Below are 16,149 nucleotides of genomic sequence, written 5' to 3'. Positions count from 1 at the left end.
GGAAGAGCATGTTAAAATATGGTAGCTCTCAGGTGACTGAGCCCATACTTTGTTGAAGAGGTTTTTTTTTAATAATTTTCCTGGCCAGTATTACTATTTATCAAAGCTCTCTCTTGTTTAAGCTAGGTCTTGCCGCCTCACCGCTTGTCTGCATGGTCCTGCAGTGCAGCCATTATGCTGAATTTGTGACACAAAAGTAATTACTGTGCCAAACCCAACCAGCTGCTGTTTAAAAAAGAAATCCCCCAAAATCCAAGAAACAAAACCACTGGATTGTGCCTAACAATGCAGAATTAGATGGTAGAGGACAGGGAAGCTTAATTCAAGCGTTAATGTTCACCGAGCTAGCAGGGACACTGGAAATGAATGGCAGAGTAAGTAGCACGTTGAATACACGTCTCCCCCAGGTTTGCTCCGTTGTAAGAGCCCTTCTCAATGTACAGTGTTGCCACAGTACAAGGCACACAGAGAGCCAAATGCTCACTTAGGGTGAACAAAAGCCTGTCTCCTGCTGTTGCTTAATGCCATAACTTTTATTAGCAGCAAGTGACAGCAGTTTAGCCTCCCTTCCTTTTTCTAGATGATTACATCCTTAAGCCGATTGACTGTGTTGACTAAAGGCAGCTGTTGATCCACACTCCTTCTGCTTACACACACAATGGCACAAGAAGAAAAGAAGCGCCAGATTTTGTGTGTTCAGGATAAGCTTACGGTTTTGATTGCCTGAACAGAGGTGAAAAATTAGTTGCTGTGTCAGGAGCCTGGGATCCCTAATGGCACAGTTTCCACAGGCCAAGGAAAAGCAGGTGGGGAGCCCAAAACTGAGGCTCCCTCCTAAGGTCTCTTTCCCTTCCCTCGTGCCCCAGACATGGGAGGGCAGGAGGGGGTGGGGACCACAGTAATAGTGTGCATTTGGGTTGGATTTGGGACACTAACCTTATGAAGAGAAAACCCTATCAAGAAGAGGGAGGATTAGTGAATCAAATGTAAATGCAACCTGTGTTCTTTACACACAGTTAAATGTAGATGTGTAAGTTTCATTTGTTTTCTTTGTGTGTGCGCATGTGTATAGTGGTTGTTAATACCTAAATCCTTTTCCACCACCAAGCCCAGGCAGGTGCTCTGCTCCATGCTCAGGAGACCCTCAGAACATCCAAAGTGGCAGTTGTCATTTTTGTAAAGGCTTAGTAGTGCAATGCCAGTGCATGGGGATGTGAAAAATGTGTTCAACAGTCAGTTCGCTGAACTTGCAAGCCATCCTCAGAGCTTGTAATTGGCACTACAATAGGGGATGGCATTGGCAAAGGATTCCTCACAACTGCAAAATAGCTGAGAACCTGGTTCTTGGAGAGGTACTCCCTTTTAAGTAAGTTGTCTGTGTGAATTGGCACAAAATTTTACCCAGGAGGAAAGATGACAGTGGAAGTGGCATTGCAGTTACAATTAGCAAATTAAGATTTTTTCAAGGAAAAACGTGTCTTAGCTATCACCTTATCTGGTGTAAATTATGGAAAAAAGCAGTCTCTTTCTGCAAGCTTTTAGGAGACAAATTTCCTGGCTCAGTTTCTATTTGCTGCAATGCACAGTAAATACATCAGTTAAAGGTCTCAGGAGAGGCTGATCTAAAGTGAAGGCTCCTGCCACTCTCTTATCTTAGGTGAGAGGCAGTTTGATGTTGAAAGGAACATCCAAGAGCAGGTCCTCATTTGCAAAAAGAAAATACAAATGAAGAAAGCGATTTTTTTTCTTGTGCACACACCAATGAGGCAATGTGGCTGCAGTAAAAGGGTTATAAGCACAAAATTCTGATCTGCACCTTCCTCCCTGACAAAACTGGGGGATATCTGCTCGGGAGCCTCTCTATCTAATACAAAAACACACACTGAAAAGTTGTTACAGGTGAAATCCAATTGAATGCAGCCAAAATACAATCACAGCTTTTAGAGGGATGGTCATGTGGGAAAACATATTTTGACATGTCAAACTGGAGTTTGCAAAAATGGTTAAAGCAAAAGGTACTTTTCCTACTGGGAAACTGTGCCATCTGTTTTACTGCTTTGGAAGCTGCAATAGGAAAAAGTTCATTTCGTTGTGCTGCTTCTTCCTAGAAGGAAAGACCAAACAACAAATGAGAAATGCTGGCATCCTTACTAATGTTTTGCTCCTCTCTCTACGTATACCTAAGCTCCCATTCATATTTATGTGACATGAGATGATTTATGCAGCTGAAGCATTGGCCAGACATCCCGCTTGTAAACTGCTTGATTCTGCCTTGTGCAGTGTGAAAATGGATTTATGCACAGTGGAAGAACTTAACAGGGATGACAATTTGATAACTGACATTGTTATGGTAATTTAATAAGAGGAGAAAACCTGAAGTAGATCTCAAAAGCTTGAGTAGACATAGATAATAGCTCACTGGTAAACCATATCCTGAAGAATGAAAGTGCTGCCAGTGTGCTGTCAAATAGGGAAATTCTATTCAGTAAAGAAACAAGACACATTAGTGAAGCAGATGGCTTTCAAGGTGGTAACAGAAGTATGATTGTGGGTCTGAGTTGGAATAAAATGGTTGAAAGGTTCAAAGTCCAATGGAGTCAATACTGAGAAATGGAAAAATGATTTATCTCTGTGAACATGCCAAAAAGTTGTTTGTTTTAGAAACATTTTGGAAAATTCTGCACCCATTGATGGAGTGGTATGGTAAAGTATGGTGGATGTGGTCTACCTTGACTTCAGTAAAGCATTTGACACAGTCTCCCACAGCATCCTCGCTGCTAAACTGAGGAAGTGTGGTCTGGATGATCGGGTAGTGAGGTGGACTGTGAACTGACTAAAGGAAAGAAGCCAGAGAGTTGTGGTCAATGGGACAGAGCCTGGTTGGAGGCCTGTATCTAGTGGAGTGCCTCAAGAGTCGGTTCTGGCACCAGTACTATTCAGTATATTCATCAATGACTTGGATGAAGGAACAGAGTGCAGTGTCAGCAAGTTTGCTGATGACACCAAACTGGGAGGAGTGGCTGACACGCCAGAAGGCTGTGCTGCCATCCAGCGAGACCTGGACAGGCTGGAGAGTTGGGCGGGGAAAAATTTCATCACATGTAACAAGGGCAAGTGTAGAGGCTTGCATCTGGGCAGGAACAACCCCACGTTCCAGTATAAGTTGAGGAATGACCTGTTAGAGAGCAGCGTAGGGGAAAGGGACCTGGGTGTCCTGGTGGACAGCAGGATGACCATGAGCCAGCACTGTGCCCTTGTGGCCAGGAAGGCCAATGGCACCCTGGGGTGTATTAGAAGGGGGGTGGTGCCCTGGTGAGACCACATCTGGAATATTGTGTCCACTTCTGGGCCCCTCAGTTCCAGAAGGACAGGGAACTGCTGGAGAGGGTCCAGTGCAGAGCAACAAAGATGATTAAGGGAGTGGAGCATCTCCCTTATGAGGAAAGGCTGAGGGAGCTGGAGCTCTTTCGCTTGGAGGAGACGGAGGGGTGACCTCATTAATGTTTATAAATATGTAAAGGGTGAGTGTCATGAGGATGGAGCCAGGCTCAGTGACAACCAATGGTAAGACAAGGGGTAATGGCTTCAAACTGGAACACAAGAGCTTCCACTTAAATTTGAGAAGAAACTTCTCAGTGAGGGTGACAGAACACTGGAACAGGCTGCCCAGGGAGTTTGTGGAGTCTCCTTCTCTCGAGACATTCAAAACCTCATCTAGGTGTTCCTGCTCCGGCAGGGGGATTGGACTGGATGATCCTTTGAGGTCCCTTCCAATCCTGAACATTCTGTGATGCTGTGATTTTAGTTTCAACTTACCAGTGCCTGATTACAGTTCATACAAATCTGTTTTCTGTATCCGTTCATATGGATATTTTTGCCCCAACAAAGGACAGATGATATAAGGGCAGAAGGTCTGCAAGTCAAAAACACCCCAAACCTTGGCAAGGAGAACCGTGCAAAAGGGTTTAACATAGCTCTTTCAACCCATCCCTAGTGTCTTCAAAATAGTCCATCAACTGGTACACCACTTCAGTTAAAAGGAATTTAAGCTTACCTACAGCAGTCTGTGTAGGATACATCTGTAAAAGCGACTTCTCAGCGATGAGGTTTCCAAAAACCTAGGCCAAACCAGCAGCTTTACTTTTGAGGTAGGGATGGTGTCTTTTACATGACCACTCTGCTCCCTTAACTAGGACAAACCAGAAATTAATTATAGCTTCAACTGAAGTTAAAACCCAAAGTGAAGTGGCTTGTTTGGGCTCCCGGGCACAGGAGCTGAGGATGCAGGACCTGGGACATCCTGATCTGTGGTGCACCTGCCCCTTGCAGACACGGTTGTGTTTAACCACACCTCTGCCCTTTCCAAGCCATAGTGATTGAGATGCCCATGGGAATGTACATACACCAGTAACCTCTTCAGAGTGAAAGAAAACCCTCAATTTAGACAGAAACATCTCTTTCATTGTGCAGAAAGAGCTGCCTCTATTTATTTTGGTTATCTCTACCAGTAGGTGTCATGATACAGCAACCTGTGAAAATTCTTGGTGTAGTAGGAGCTAAAGTGGTTAAATTAACACTAATAATTAAGGATTTTATTTAAATTAATGGATGTCAGTGGTTAATTTTGCTAGATGCTACCACCCAGACACTGGTCTCCTTGTTTTGCGTGTCCTGCAAATGAAAACCTCTGTCACTACCCAAAAATTTCCTTTTTGATGCCTGTATAATATACCCTTTTCCCTTGTTCCAGGAAAATAAATTGTCCTTCAGTGGGAAACACTAGTAGGGAGGTGGGTAAGTGACTGCGGAGTGACATTCTCTGAAGAAATTCATGATAACCTCTCCTTCGAAGAGACTGACAACAAATTCCACAAATATTTGCTACATCTAAGAACAGTCCGCTTAGATTTTTTTTGTCACACATTGAAGCACACTCACAGCTTTGTCCATTTTGTGATGATCCTGGTTTCATCCTGTCTGGGCTGGGAAATTAATTAAAAGCAATGGTAATATGTCAGAGAGTCAGCCAGGTGCCTGGCTTGCTAGGATCATCTCCATTCAGTCAGGTTGCTGTGCCCCACTGAAGCTGCAGCTGTAAATGTACAAAAATCATAGGAAAGTATAACTGTAACTGCATGTCACATTTTTTCCTTGCCCTTTCCCCCTGCTACAAGGACAGTGAAAGAAAAAAGCTTTTAAATAAGCATAAAAGGATGTCATATTAATGTCTGCATTCCACAGTGGGGTAAATGACCAGAAAGCGGGGAAGTTTTTTAGCACAGGCACACTGGTGTTCATGGAGATGAGCCGCTGCAACTTACAGGGTGACATCTTCACCATGACAAGCCTGCAGAGCAGGACATCCATGCAAGCTGAGGGTACAAATGCCAGATAAGAGTGTTTAGGTTTCAAGCCTTTGCTTGTACAGATGTGTTGCAATTCAAAGAAAATAAAGTAGCAGTGATTTTAAGTTTGATCCAATTGCTGGCCTGATGACTTCTGAATATGTTTCCTGCTCCCAATGAAAGCAGCTGTTAACATATTTTGAGTTAGGTTTGGGTTTTTGTTTGTTTGTTTTAATTTATTAATCTTAGCCCTTAAAGACTGTTGTTGCAAAAACAAACAAACAAACAACAACAACAAACAACATCATGTTACATGAAAGGGCCTGTTATTGTTCAGGAAGAGAAGAAAAAACGGAGACTAGCATCTTATTAGGAGTATATAAACCCTCCTTCGTCTAGCCTTGCTTCATGTTCTCAGCAAAGCTCTTGCTCTAAGCTCCAGGGATCATGTAAAACCATTCTAGGTATTTTTTATTATTTTTGCAATGCATATTTTGAAGATAATGTTGTGGTTTTAAGGCATTTGTGTTTACAACAGAATTTATGGATTCTTAAAAGTTTAATATGAGAAAATAAATGGAGTCTTATTAAATGGATTCCTCAGGACAGAAGGAAGCAAAATACTTAGGAATATGCATTTCCTCTTAGGGAAAAACCCCAACCCTACAAATTCAGTAGAGAAGCCAAATGGAAGTGAGAACAAATATAGCATGAGGTTAAGAAGGCACCATGGAAGTGTAGAGGGTTAACCAGGAGGACCCCATGAGTGACCTCTGGTCAGGCAAGCCTTGACCAAGATCTTTTAGCTCAGACTCACTGACTACTTGGGTCTTGCTTGAGTGTTGGATATAAAGCAACACTGCAATAAGCACTGCCACCTGCAGAAGAGAATAAAAACTGCTTAATTGTTAATAAAACTTCTTTAGTTTGGCAAGTGTGGGTTTTAGACAGCACAGCTCTGCCATGTCATATTGTCATCCTTGAAGGAAATGAGACAAGATCAGTACATTATTTTAGTACCTCTAAACACTTCGGGGAGAAGTCCGGTCTCTGTTGAATTCCTACCATAAATACACTTTGGGAAGAGAGAGTGACAGTGACACAGGAGCCAGTATTGGATAATACTTACCTTAATTCCTACTTACCCAGGTGTTTCCCAAACAGAGACAAAAGTAGCTACCCTCTTCTGAGGACCCTTCCACAGACTGGTTTTAAAAACTGCTTCCGCTCAGCAGCTTGCAGAAACACAGGTCTGGTTATTCAGTGCCAAACTGGGCCAATTTTTCACTTGTCTCTACTTTGGCCTCAGTTTTAAAACAATATTCTCACATAAAGTGAAATATTCACAAGAAGAATCTACCACCGTATACCTGCTTGTCATGAGTAACAACCACTTCAGAGTGGTTTACCATTTATTAGCGTTCATGCTAAGTCTGCTACTCGGCAACTAAATTTTACAAGTAAATATTAACAAACTAGCTAGCAGGTTTCAGTGAATGAACACAGAGGTTCTGGCACCCAAACCAAATGCTTACTCTTTTTTGAACTGGTGAAAAATCAGTCGGTAGTGAAAAGGCTTTTTACCTTCATCTCAGAGCTATCAGCTTTCTAGAAAGCACCGTATAGTCAGAGTATTTGGCACAGACCTCCCAGCTGGGCTGTGATCACTGGAAGAACTATTATAATGAAAGACATGCAATCAACTCTGCTTTTCATCCAGGTAAATGATGTGATTTGTCTGAAGTTTCAGCTGAATATCTTTCTTACTGTTTTAGTTGCAGTTACAGCTGAAGTCACAACTTGTCATAGGGTCACCCTATTCTTGAGGCTTGCCAAAGCCTGAACTGAGTAAAGCTATGGCTTAGGTTAATGACTCTCATTTTTATAAAGATTTTCTAAGCTCTTAGCCTGAGAGCTGCTCTCTGTTCAACAAAGGCCACCCCTTTTCCCATTAAAGAGTGGCCCTAATACAGCTGTTATTCACAGCCTGGGACAGGATCTGCAATGTTTGACCTGTAGCCTGATGTTAGCCTTTCTAGTAGTTACTAATGCAAATCTAGTGAATAAAATGTTGACAAGTAAACTGTGCCCACTCAAAATGTGTCGAGTTGAGTCTTTGCTCAAGTAACCTAAGAGAAACAGGTCTGGGTCTCCAGAGTCCTTTCAGGACTTGGTGCTCATCAGGGCACCTAATGCCTCCTGATTTCCTTCATTGTATTGTGTCATTCACACTGTATTACCATAACAATGACATCCTCTCATTGGTGGGGAGCAGTAGAAGGCTAATAAAAAATCAGTATCCGTGTTAGTATTCTCATTCTTCCCAACAGAAGAAAAAAGTGGCCTTTTATAGTGACTAGGATGGGCAGATGGCCTTTCTTACGCAAAGATTAATTTTCACTTCTTTATATCATAAAAAGTAGCATCTAGCATGATGTACAAAGTGACAGCTAATAACCACATTTCTCCCTCAATTTCTTGACAATGGAATCCTCTTTCTAGTTCTAAAATATCAGTCTGAAGCCCCAGTGACAGTGATAGAACAAAGTGCCACTCAAAGGTTTTCTGAACTACTGAAACATCCCCAAACTGCCCACAACACCTGAGCCACAGCATTTCACAGAGATTTTCCACAAATTCTTCAGCCCAAAAATATCAGGAATGCAATGACCAGCCAAGAAGCCACTAGGAATGAGAATTTTTCTGTAGCATAATAAGTAATCATAACAGCCTGTTCCTTTGCATACTATAATAATGGGTCAAGACATTGATACCTTTGGGATCCTATCCAGAGGGACCTTGACAGGCTTGAGGAGTTGACCTATGTGAACCTCACAAAATACAAGGTCAAGTGTAAGGTCCTGCACCTGGGCCAGGGCAATCCCCGATATCAGTACAACTGGGGGATGAATGGATTAAGAGTAGAGAAGCACATGGGATACCGATGGATGAAAAATTGGACAAGCGTCGGCAATGTGCACTTGCAGGCTAGAAAAACAATCCTATCCTGGGCTGCCTAAAAAAGCATGGCCAGCAAGTCGAGGGAGATGATTCTCCCCCTCTACTCTGCTCTGGTGAGAACCCAGCTGGAATACTGCGTCAGCACAAGAAAAACATGGACCTGTTGAAGAGAGTGCAGAGAAGGACAAGAAGAATGTTCAGAAAGACGCAACACCTCTCCTCTGAAGAAAGGCTGAGAGAGTTGGGATTGTTCCGCCTGGAGAAGAGAAGGCTCTGGGTAGACTTTAATGCAGCTTTTCAATATATATAAGAAAAAAAACGTCTTTTTACCAAGGCCTGTAGTGACAGCCTAGTGGAAGGTGTCCCAGCCCATGGCAGGAGGGGTTGGACTAAATGATCTTTAAAGGTCCCTTCCAACTCAAACCATTCTATGATTCTATCAGAATCTACATGATTTGCTGTTTGAACCGCTGAACTTTAATCAATAACCATGCGGTAGTTTTTTAATTGAGCATGATCTCAAGCCCTCCATCAGCAATGTTTGTAAGGTAACACAGTGACAAAGAACTTGGCAGGGACAATGGACAGGGTGTGCCGCAGTCTTTGACACCCTAGTCCAAAGAAGATGGTGGCTTTCCACTGTCAAGATTTCCCCACATAGCAGAAGAAATCTGGACTCTATATCCTGTAAATCAACACTAATAATAACTTTTTTTTAAAAAAAGGAGCAATTGTATGATTTTGTACTTTAGCACTAAGACTATTAAAATTTTCCAAATGTGGACCTCAACTGTATGCTGCAAATTAAAGATACATATTAAACCTATAATTTTGTGGGGTTTTTTGGTATAGTTTAATGTCTGCATTGAAAATAAAAAAATGAGATTGGACAAAGACATTAAAAAGAATTAGCCTGTGCCTCTAATTATTAGAGAACAGAGCTGCAAGTAAAGCATGCCTTGTAGCTTGCAGTTTTCAAATATCAGGGGCAGCAATGAACACTGATAAGGCTGCCTGCTGGCTGGGGCACTCTGGGCTTTTCTCAGCTAGAGGCTATTCCTCTGCATGGCAAATCTTTTGCTCACTGCTACAGAATATGACGGGAAATAAATAGGTCAACCTTGTGGCGCTGAAGCACTCTGAGTTTGCAATCACAAATAATATTAATTCAAAACAGTGAAATAGAGACATGTTTGAAAAATTAGTAAGTTACCCTTTCTATTTTTTGCCAGTTTTTCCTAGTGTTTTTCCTGCTATGAGTGTTTCACCATGTCGTGACTGAGTGTAAAAAACAAACCAGCAACAAGAACTCATTAGCAACCCTACAATAACAAAACAGGAGCCTTACTCCCCTGTTCCCAGGGGAGTAGTATTAGGAAAAACTTCAATTAAAAATTATTTTCTAGAAACCTTGAAAATTCAGCAACACTGTGACAATGTTTTGTTTTGTTTTGTTTAATTAGCTACTGTGATCCACCTCCCTGCTAAGTCAAGGGTTGCCAGGCTCTCAGGGAAAACGAGGACAACCCTATCTGTGCACAATTGGTAGACTGGATCCTTCTCCCAATCCTCCTTCCACCATAACTTTATAGTTGGCTTCCTACAGCAAAGATGTACTTACAAAACAAATTATATATATATATATATATTCACAATAATATGAACTCATTTCCATTGTGTTTCAAGACATTATTAGAAAAGGGAATAAAAAAATTTGCATAAAAAAATCTTTCTCCACACTCAGGGAAGTTAACTGAATTAGCTGGCACAACATAAAGCTCTATTCATAAAGAAGTTATTAATTTTACAGCCTTTCCAGCTCCTTTGTGCTCCCCTTTTCAGTGGTGAAAAAGAGATTGAAGTAGGTTATTTGGGTTAGAGTAAAAAACCATTTCTGCACCATCTTCTCCAACATTTGATCCAGTCCTGAGGACAGCATAGTAGAAAAAAAAAAAAAATCTGATTCTTGGACTTTATGTCCTGCAGTTGGCACATCTGGAGTGCAGTTTACAGGGGCAGGACATTGCAAAGGAGTCAGCATACCTGTTTTGGGCATTCATGGATTGCATGACCTCAAGCAATTCCTTTGCCTTTCGTGTTTGATATTTTTTTTTATACAGCACACCATATGACATCATCCTCAGCAATAAAATATGGGGTTGGCTGGAGCGGGATGTGTGTCCAAAGTGACCCTTGCTTGGGGACCAGCTGGGCATCATTCTGCTGGTGGGAGGTGGTGAGTCATCGCCTTTGCATCACTTTTTCTTTTTTTATTCTTATTAAACACTTATAAAATTGATCCACTTCTTTTTTTTCCTTGCTTTGGCCCTTCTGATTCCCACCCTGTGCCACTGTGGGGAGTGACTGAGTGACAGGGTGGGGGCTTCCCTGCCAGCCAGGGACAACCCACCACAGCCTCAAGCTGCTGTAGGCCATGGGCATGCATTTAGAAAGCATTCCTATACGCTTGCTCCATTCTTCTGCTCTGCTGTATCAGCTACATATTTATCTCTTGTATTTTTAACAGAGCGAGGATAGAGGCTGTGCAAAAAATCGGTCTTGCCTGGTACAGCCATTTTATATTCTTAAATACTTACTCCAGTAACCATCTATGAGGTAATGCTAGATTTCGGCAACTATTTCAGAATTTATTTTCATGTGCTTGTAACTTTTTCAATAGTGCTTGGAGTCAGGGCTAGATCCTCACTCCAGGATCTACTGAGATCAGCTTTTCTTCATACAGAAAAACATGCCTTCCTCATTAACGCCTTACAAGCCACTAAAGGACAGATTCAAAGTAGTTTTGAGAAATTTATGGGAAACTTTCAACACAGTGCTAGGAACCTGAGAGGAAGGAAATTGTTCCTTATTTCAGTGGAGTTTTACCAACAAAACTTACTTCCGCTTAAACTGTACTCAGCATGGACTCAGAATATACAACAAGAATATCCAATCCCTTCAGTATAACTCTGTTTTTCAATAACTTTTATAGCGATGGTTACGTACATGTTCATCTGCTTTTCCCCATTCAGAAAACTCATTCTCCATACAGGATGGGCAGCTTTCAAACTGTCAAACTCTTGCTTACCTACGTATTGTCTTTCTGTAGCTTTTGGTACTCACCATGGCTGATATGGCAGCGTTCTCCTTTGATGACAGGCAGCATGGTGCCAACGTGGAAGAAAACTTTTGACTTCAGATCTCTTTTCATGTGTTCTGACTCCAGTTTCCCAGCTGACATTGAAAGCAGTAAACAAATCTGGTTAGTTGCTAAGCTGGTCAGACTGTCCACTCCCACAGCCTACGGTTGCATCTAAAGCTGTTACCCACAGTTTCTTGCCCTATCAATGAAATCCAGCCTGGAAATCAAGGAGAGAAGAGAGAAGCATGGATAAATGACTTGTCTTCCCAGTGTGGATGTAAGCCTGAAGGGACTCAGCCCACTGAGATCATGGTCAAGTTTGGTACTTCACTCTGGGTGGGAACACCTTGAGGACTTAAGGTATTAGAGGTCTTAGAGGGCCTCTCCCAAGGAAACTCCAGGATACTTGGGAAAATTTGAGACTATCCCAAGGAAGCCCAGCACCTATCAGTCTGCACTGATGAAGTTCTGTAGTGAGACAATCAATCTGAAGAGCTGGTGCAAGAAAGATACTGGTTATAAGGATCACACTTTTCTGAAGGCAGCCTTAAGCACTCATACTCATGGGACATGTCCATGCTGGAAAGGACTGGCCTTATCCTAACAGCAATACTTAGGCTGAGATGATCAGGCATTGATTACAGAAGATATGGATAAGAAAGGGAAAAAACTCGGAAGATACTTCTGGATGCCTGACTCAGTCTATAGCTAGAGCGAGCACTTCTCCACCTCCAACTGCACCTTTATTTCCTTAGAAAGTCCAAGGGAGGCAAAGAGTAGGTGGATTTGAGACCTATTCTAGATCCAAGAGGTCAAATTTAATTGCAATTCTTCGTTCTAGACTTGCACACACAAAAGAGGACTGATGTCTATGGTCTCTCCTTCGCAGAATGGGATTGAATTTCAGTAGCCTCTTAGAAGAGGAAATTAAAACTACAGCTGAATCTATGATTGTTCTAAAGAAGAGAGGAATAAACCCAGTGCTTAGAGGGGGAAACAGTTATAGAGTAAAAACCTCATCAGTCTGCTGGAATTTTTTATAGATTCAGGACTGAAAGCTAAGTAACTGCATGAGCCTTTAGAGAAGGACATCAATGGCTCCTGTAACAGAAGGTGGCCCTAAATATTTCAGAGGAAGCAGTCAGAAGAAGAGGATGTGTGTGCTATAGAAGACATACTTGGCGAACTATCAGGGTAGGCTGGGGGTGGAGCAGGAAAAAGGGGAAACTAATCATAGGCCTTGAAGGTCATATGGTGACCCCCAACATTGCTACTTCTCTCTCAAGAGGAGTAACTGAGGAAGAGGAAAGAGGAGTCAGAGAGTAGAACACTGAAGTAAATCTCTTACCTCCTCTTACTCTAGTCTCTTGTCTTTACCTGGATTTAGCAAGACAGCTTGGAAAGCAGTGAGGCTGCCCAGTTGACAAACATTCCTGGTTGGCAAACAGCCTCTTAGACAAACTTCTGGTTGCTGCATACTTGGCAGTTTGAGGCACATTGTCCTGCAAAACAGGACTAAGCAAGCTTGGAAACCTAGGCGTAGTTGTCACTCTCTTTACTGGTGGAAAATGTATGCTGGAGCTTTTCTTCCAATGAGGCCCAAGCAGTAACCTGGCACAAGGTACCTGCTTCCCTCCTGGTGTGCAAGACACAGAAGAAGCTGTAGATGTTTGTAAGTGGAAGAGAGGAAAAATGGCACCTGGTTCTCAACAGACTTTTGAATGCCTGGTGAGACAAAAGCTGAGGGAACCACACATCTATGGTACAGACAAGCTATAGGCTTTCACAAGCATGGTGAGAAGTTAGGAGCAAATGCATTGCTCAGGTGGTTGGTAGCAACCAGCAAGAATTTGCAACAATATTCTTGTAACCAAGGACAAATGGCTTTAAAAAGACATCCAATAGATTTCTAGAGAATAAATGTAGGGTGGTAAAATGGTGTTGCCTCCAGCCAACTTAAAATTATAAAATGCTAGTGATTGGATCTCATGATTTATGGACCACCCACTTCTGCTCTTACTGAGGAAATTCTTCATTAATGTGAAGCTCCAACTAGATCAGCCTAATGGATTGACTCACTAATTTTGAGAACAGAGGTTTGGATGTCCACATGAATTGGACCGGAAGGCCCTTTTTCCTGTTTAAAGACAATAATATTTATAGCTTTAAAGGCTACATCAATTTAAATGTTATAATGTTTCACAATCATGTATTTAAACACAGAAATCTGTTTATTTACCCAAACAAAACAGAGGAAATGATTCCAGCCCTCAGGTTTTGAATTCTCGTTTAAATATGTGAACATCAGTCCACAACTTAGAGATGTTTGTGTATCTATGTACCTCCAAAATACTCATATTTCATAGGCTTTTTCACATTAATATTCACCAACAGTATCACAAAAGTTCTTTTTCTTTTACATAACTGTAAGCAACAGTAATTCTAGAAACACTAGAGAAAAAAAAGCATAGCAATGTCCACAGTTACAAGAAAAAGTGCACATTACTTGGTCACAATCACAGTCATTACTTGGAAAACTATATGTAACAAGTAGATATAAAATATCACTGATGCCTTAAACTCATTGTCAAAAATGGAATTACATAAAATTTTGTACATGAAATAAGGCAAATTTAGGAATGCACAAGAAACTTGTTATTCAACAAAAGCTAAACAACAGAACAGATAGTACAGTAAGCATAAACTAAAGTACTTTTTCTATATACTTAAAAATAAGCCTGCCATAGTGCACAAAGAAAACACCATTAATGTGTAATCAATATTATAAAATAAGAAATAGAGGGGTTGGGAAGAGTGGGGGAGGGGAAAGAAGATTTTTATTATAGTTGCAGCTGCATCCATTTACAGTTTTGTACAGGTTTTAGCTAGGCCTGGGAACTCTACAAATCATACCAAGAAGTGTCATTGACCTTCCTCCGTAACAATTTTGCTTAAATTAAGGAAAACAAAATAAATACACGCAGGAGTGCAAATTTTCAGATTGTCACTTGCAACCTCTTCACATTCATCATCCACGTCCAATCACAACTAGAGGGACTTGTATAGGACAGCAGCAGTGATCATGGAATTAGATGAGCTCGCCATAAGAAATCAATTTATCTTTTTTTTTTTCCTCAATGATATGTCTTTTTTTTTTTTTTAAGAAAAAACCCCTCAACTCTTTATTAATTGCTAATAAAGCTGCAATATATTACAGAATGGAGTTGAGAATGGTATGAATGCAGGAAATGCATGCTTCCTTTGGAAGGTATTCTGTAGATGACAAGTTACAGTACATGGGGGAAGAATTATCCAGCATCAAGAGTTACTCGTTGTAGAAAGAATATGAAGTTGGGGAGAAGGGCACAGTCAGGGGTTCAAGAGAGGAAAGGGGGACTTACAATAGTTCCTCAAAACATTTTCAGGACCAGTGAAAAAGTTTACCAAAGTAAAAACAAAAAATCTTGAATGAAAACAAAAATCTTTTGTTTTGTTTTTTATAAAAATTACATTTTTTTAAAATACAAGATCCTTTTAATTGCAATTGTGCCCTGTAGCAACAGGACATTTGGCAACGTTTTGCCATATACTGCAGCTTTAAGTCCAATGAGTCAGTATCACATTCCACTAATATTGCACTTGGATCTTGAACCATTTTTTTTTAAACCATCACAGCATCTTCTGTTTCCTCCACTTGTTAGAACGAGTTAATTTCTAGCCACTTTTTCGATATTTATGCTGACACACTAAAACAAAAGCAATAGGCTGGACACAGTAAAGTACCTCAGAAATACCAGAGGTCGTAGTTCACTTGAAGCACCTTAACACATCACTTTATGGATCAAGAACAGTGTGGCATTATGGTAATTAACTCTCCTAAAAGACTGTGCAGTAACTGAAGTATGTGCTCTGGGAAATCAAAATGTCATTAGTGGAAACTCTGAGATAAGACCAGGCCAGTGCGAAGGTCACATGACTCAGTTCTGCTGCAAAATAAGGTTTTCCAGTTCATCTGCAGAACGCAATAAAAACGCGGCTGATTCTCGGTACCCTGCCACCAGCTGCCTCACTGCATTTATTTCAGTCGGACTCAGCTGGGGTCTAGAGCTGGAACTACTGGAGGATCCAGAGCTGGTTGCTAACTGCCTCTTCATACTGAGATCTGTTGGACCTGCAGATAACAAAGGAAAAGAAGAGAAGCTTCAGAACTCGCTGCCAGAGACGTTTCACAGGTTTGTAGCTACAAATGTGGACTAGCAAAATCTGCTCTCAGCTGAGCGTCAGTCAGAAGTAGCACAGACAAGAAATTACCGTTCAGTTACCAGTTGCCTTGATAGGGACCACAGCAATTTATTTTTATATATGACAGACACCCTTTAGGTTCTACTTATGTAACACAAGGGGCAAGTCCACTGCCAGTAGAAAATCAGCCTTTGGTGGTATCCCAACAGTGCAAGCTGCTCGCACCCCAAGACTGCCCTGGGATCTGACACTGGTGAGTGGCAGAAGGTTCATCTCCTGCGCCTCCCCCAGCTCCAGCTGCCATCATAGCCCTCATGGCAATCTGCACACTTGCAGTTTTTATCACAGAATCTTAAACTTATGTTCCCAAGGCATCTATTTTCACATTTTATGCTTCAATCAGCACGCGGACAGATTGTGAATCCCTTACAGATGTAGATAAATGGCCATTCACATGAC

At 41.5% G+C, this 16,149-nt stretch overlaps 1 protein-coding gene across 3 annotated transcripts in view; it reads right to left on the bottom strand.

Annotated features, from left to right (window-relative positions):
• Nucleotides 1-14,846: 14,846 nt before the first annotated feature.
• The window catches only part of NOL4 (nucleolar protein 4), a gene marked incomplete at its 5' end in the record, with an annotated part of 158,674 nt that continues 157,371 nt past the window's right edge, over nucleotides 14,847-16,149 (bottom strand). For all 3 annotated transcript variants that reach the window (XM_082045154.1, XM_082045155.1, XM_082045156.1), the window contains one exon: nucleotides 14,847-15,619. In XM_082045154.1, coding sequence (XP_081901280.1) covers nucleotides 15,426-15,619 — 194 coding nt within the window. In that variant the 3' untranslated portion in view covers nucleotides 14,847-15,425. The remainder of the gene's footprint in view (nucleotides 15,620-16,149) is intronic.

This window comes from Streptopelia decaocto, assembly GCF_964273445.1.
Source record: "Streptopelia decaocto genome assembly, chromosome: 2".
In the NCBI taxonomy this organism is placed as follows: Eukaryota; Metazoa; Chordata; class Aves; order Columbiformes; family Columbidae; genus Streptopelia; species Streptopelia decaocto.
This window is presented reverse-complemented; position numbering and strand designations above follow the sequence as displayed.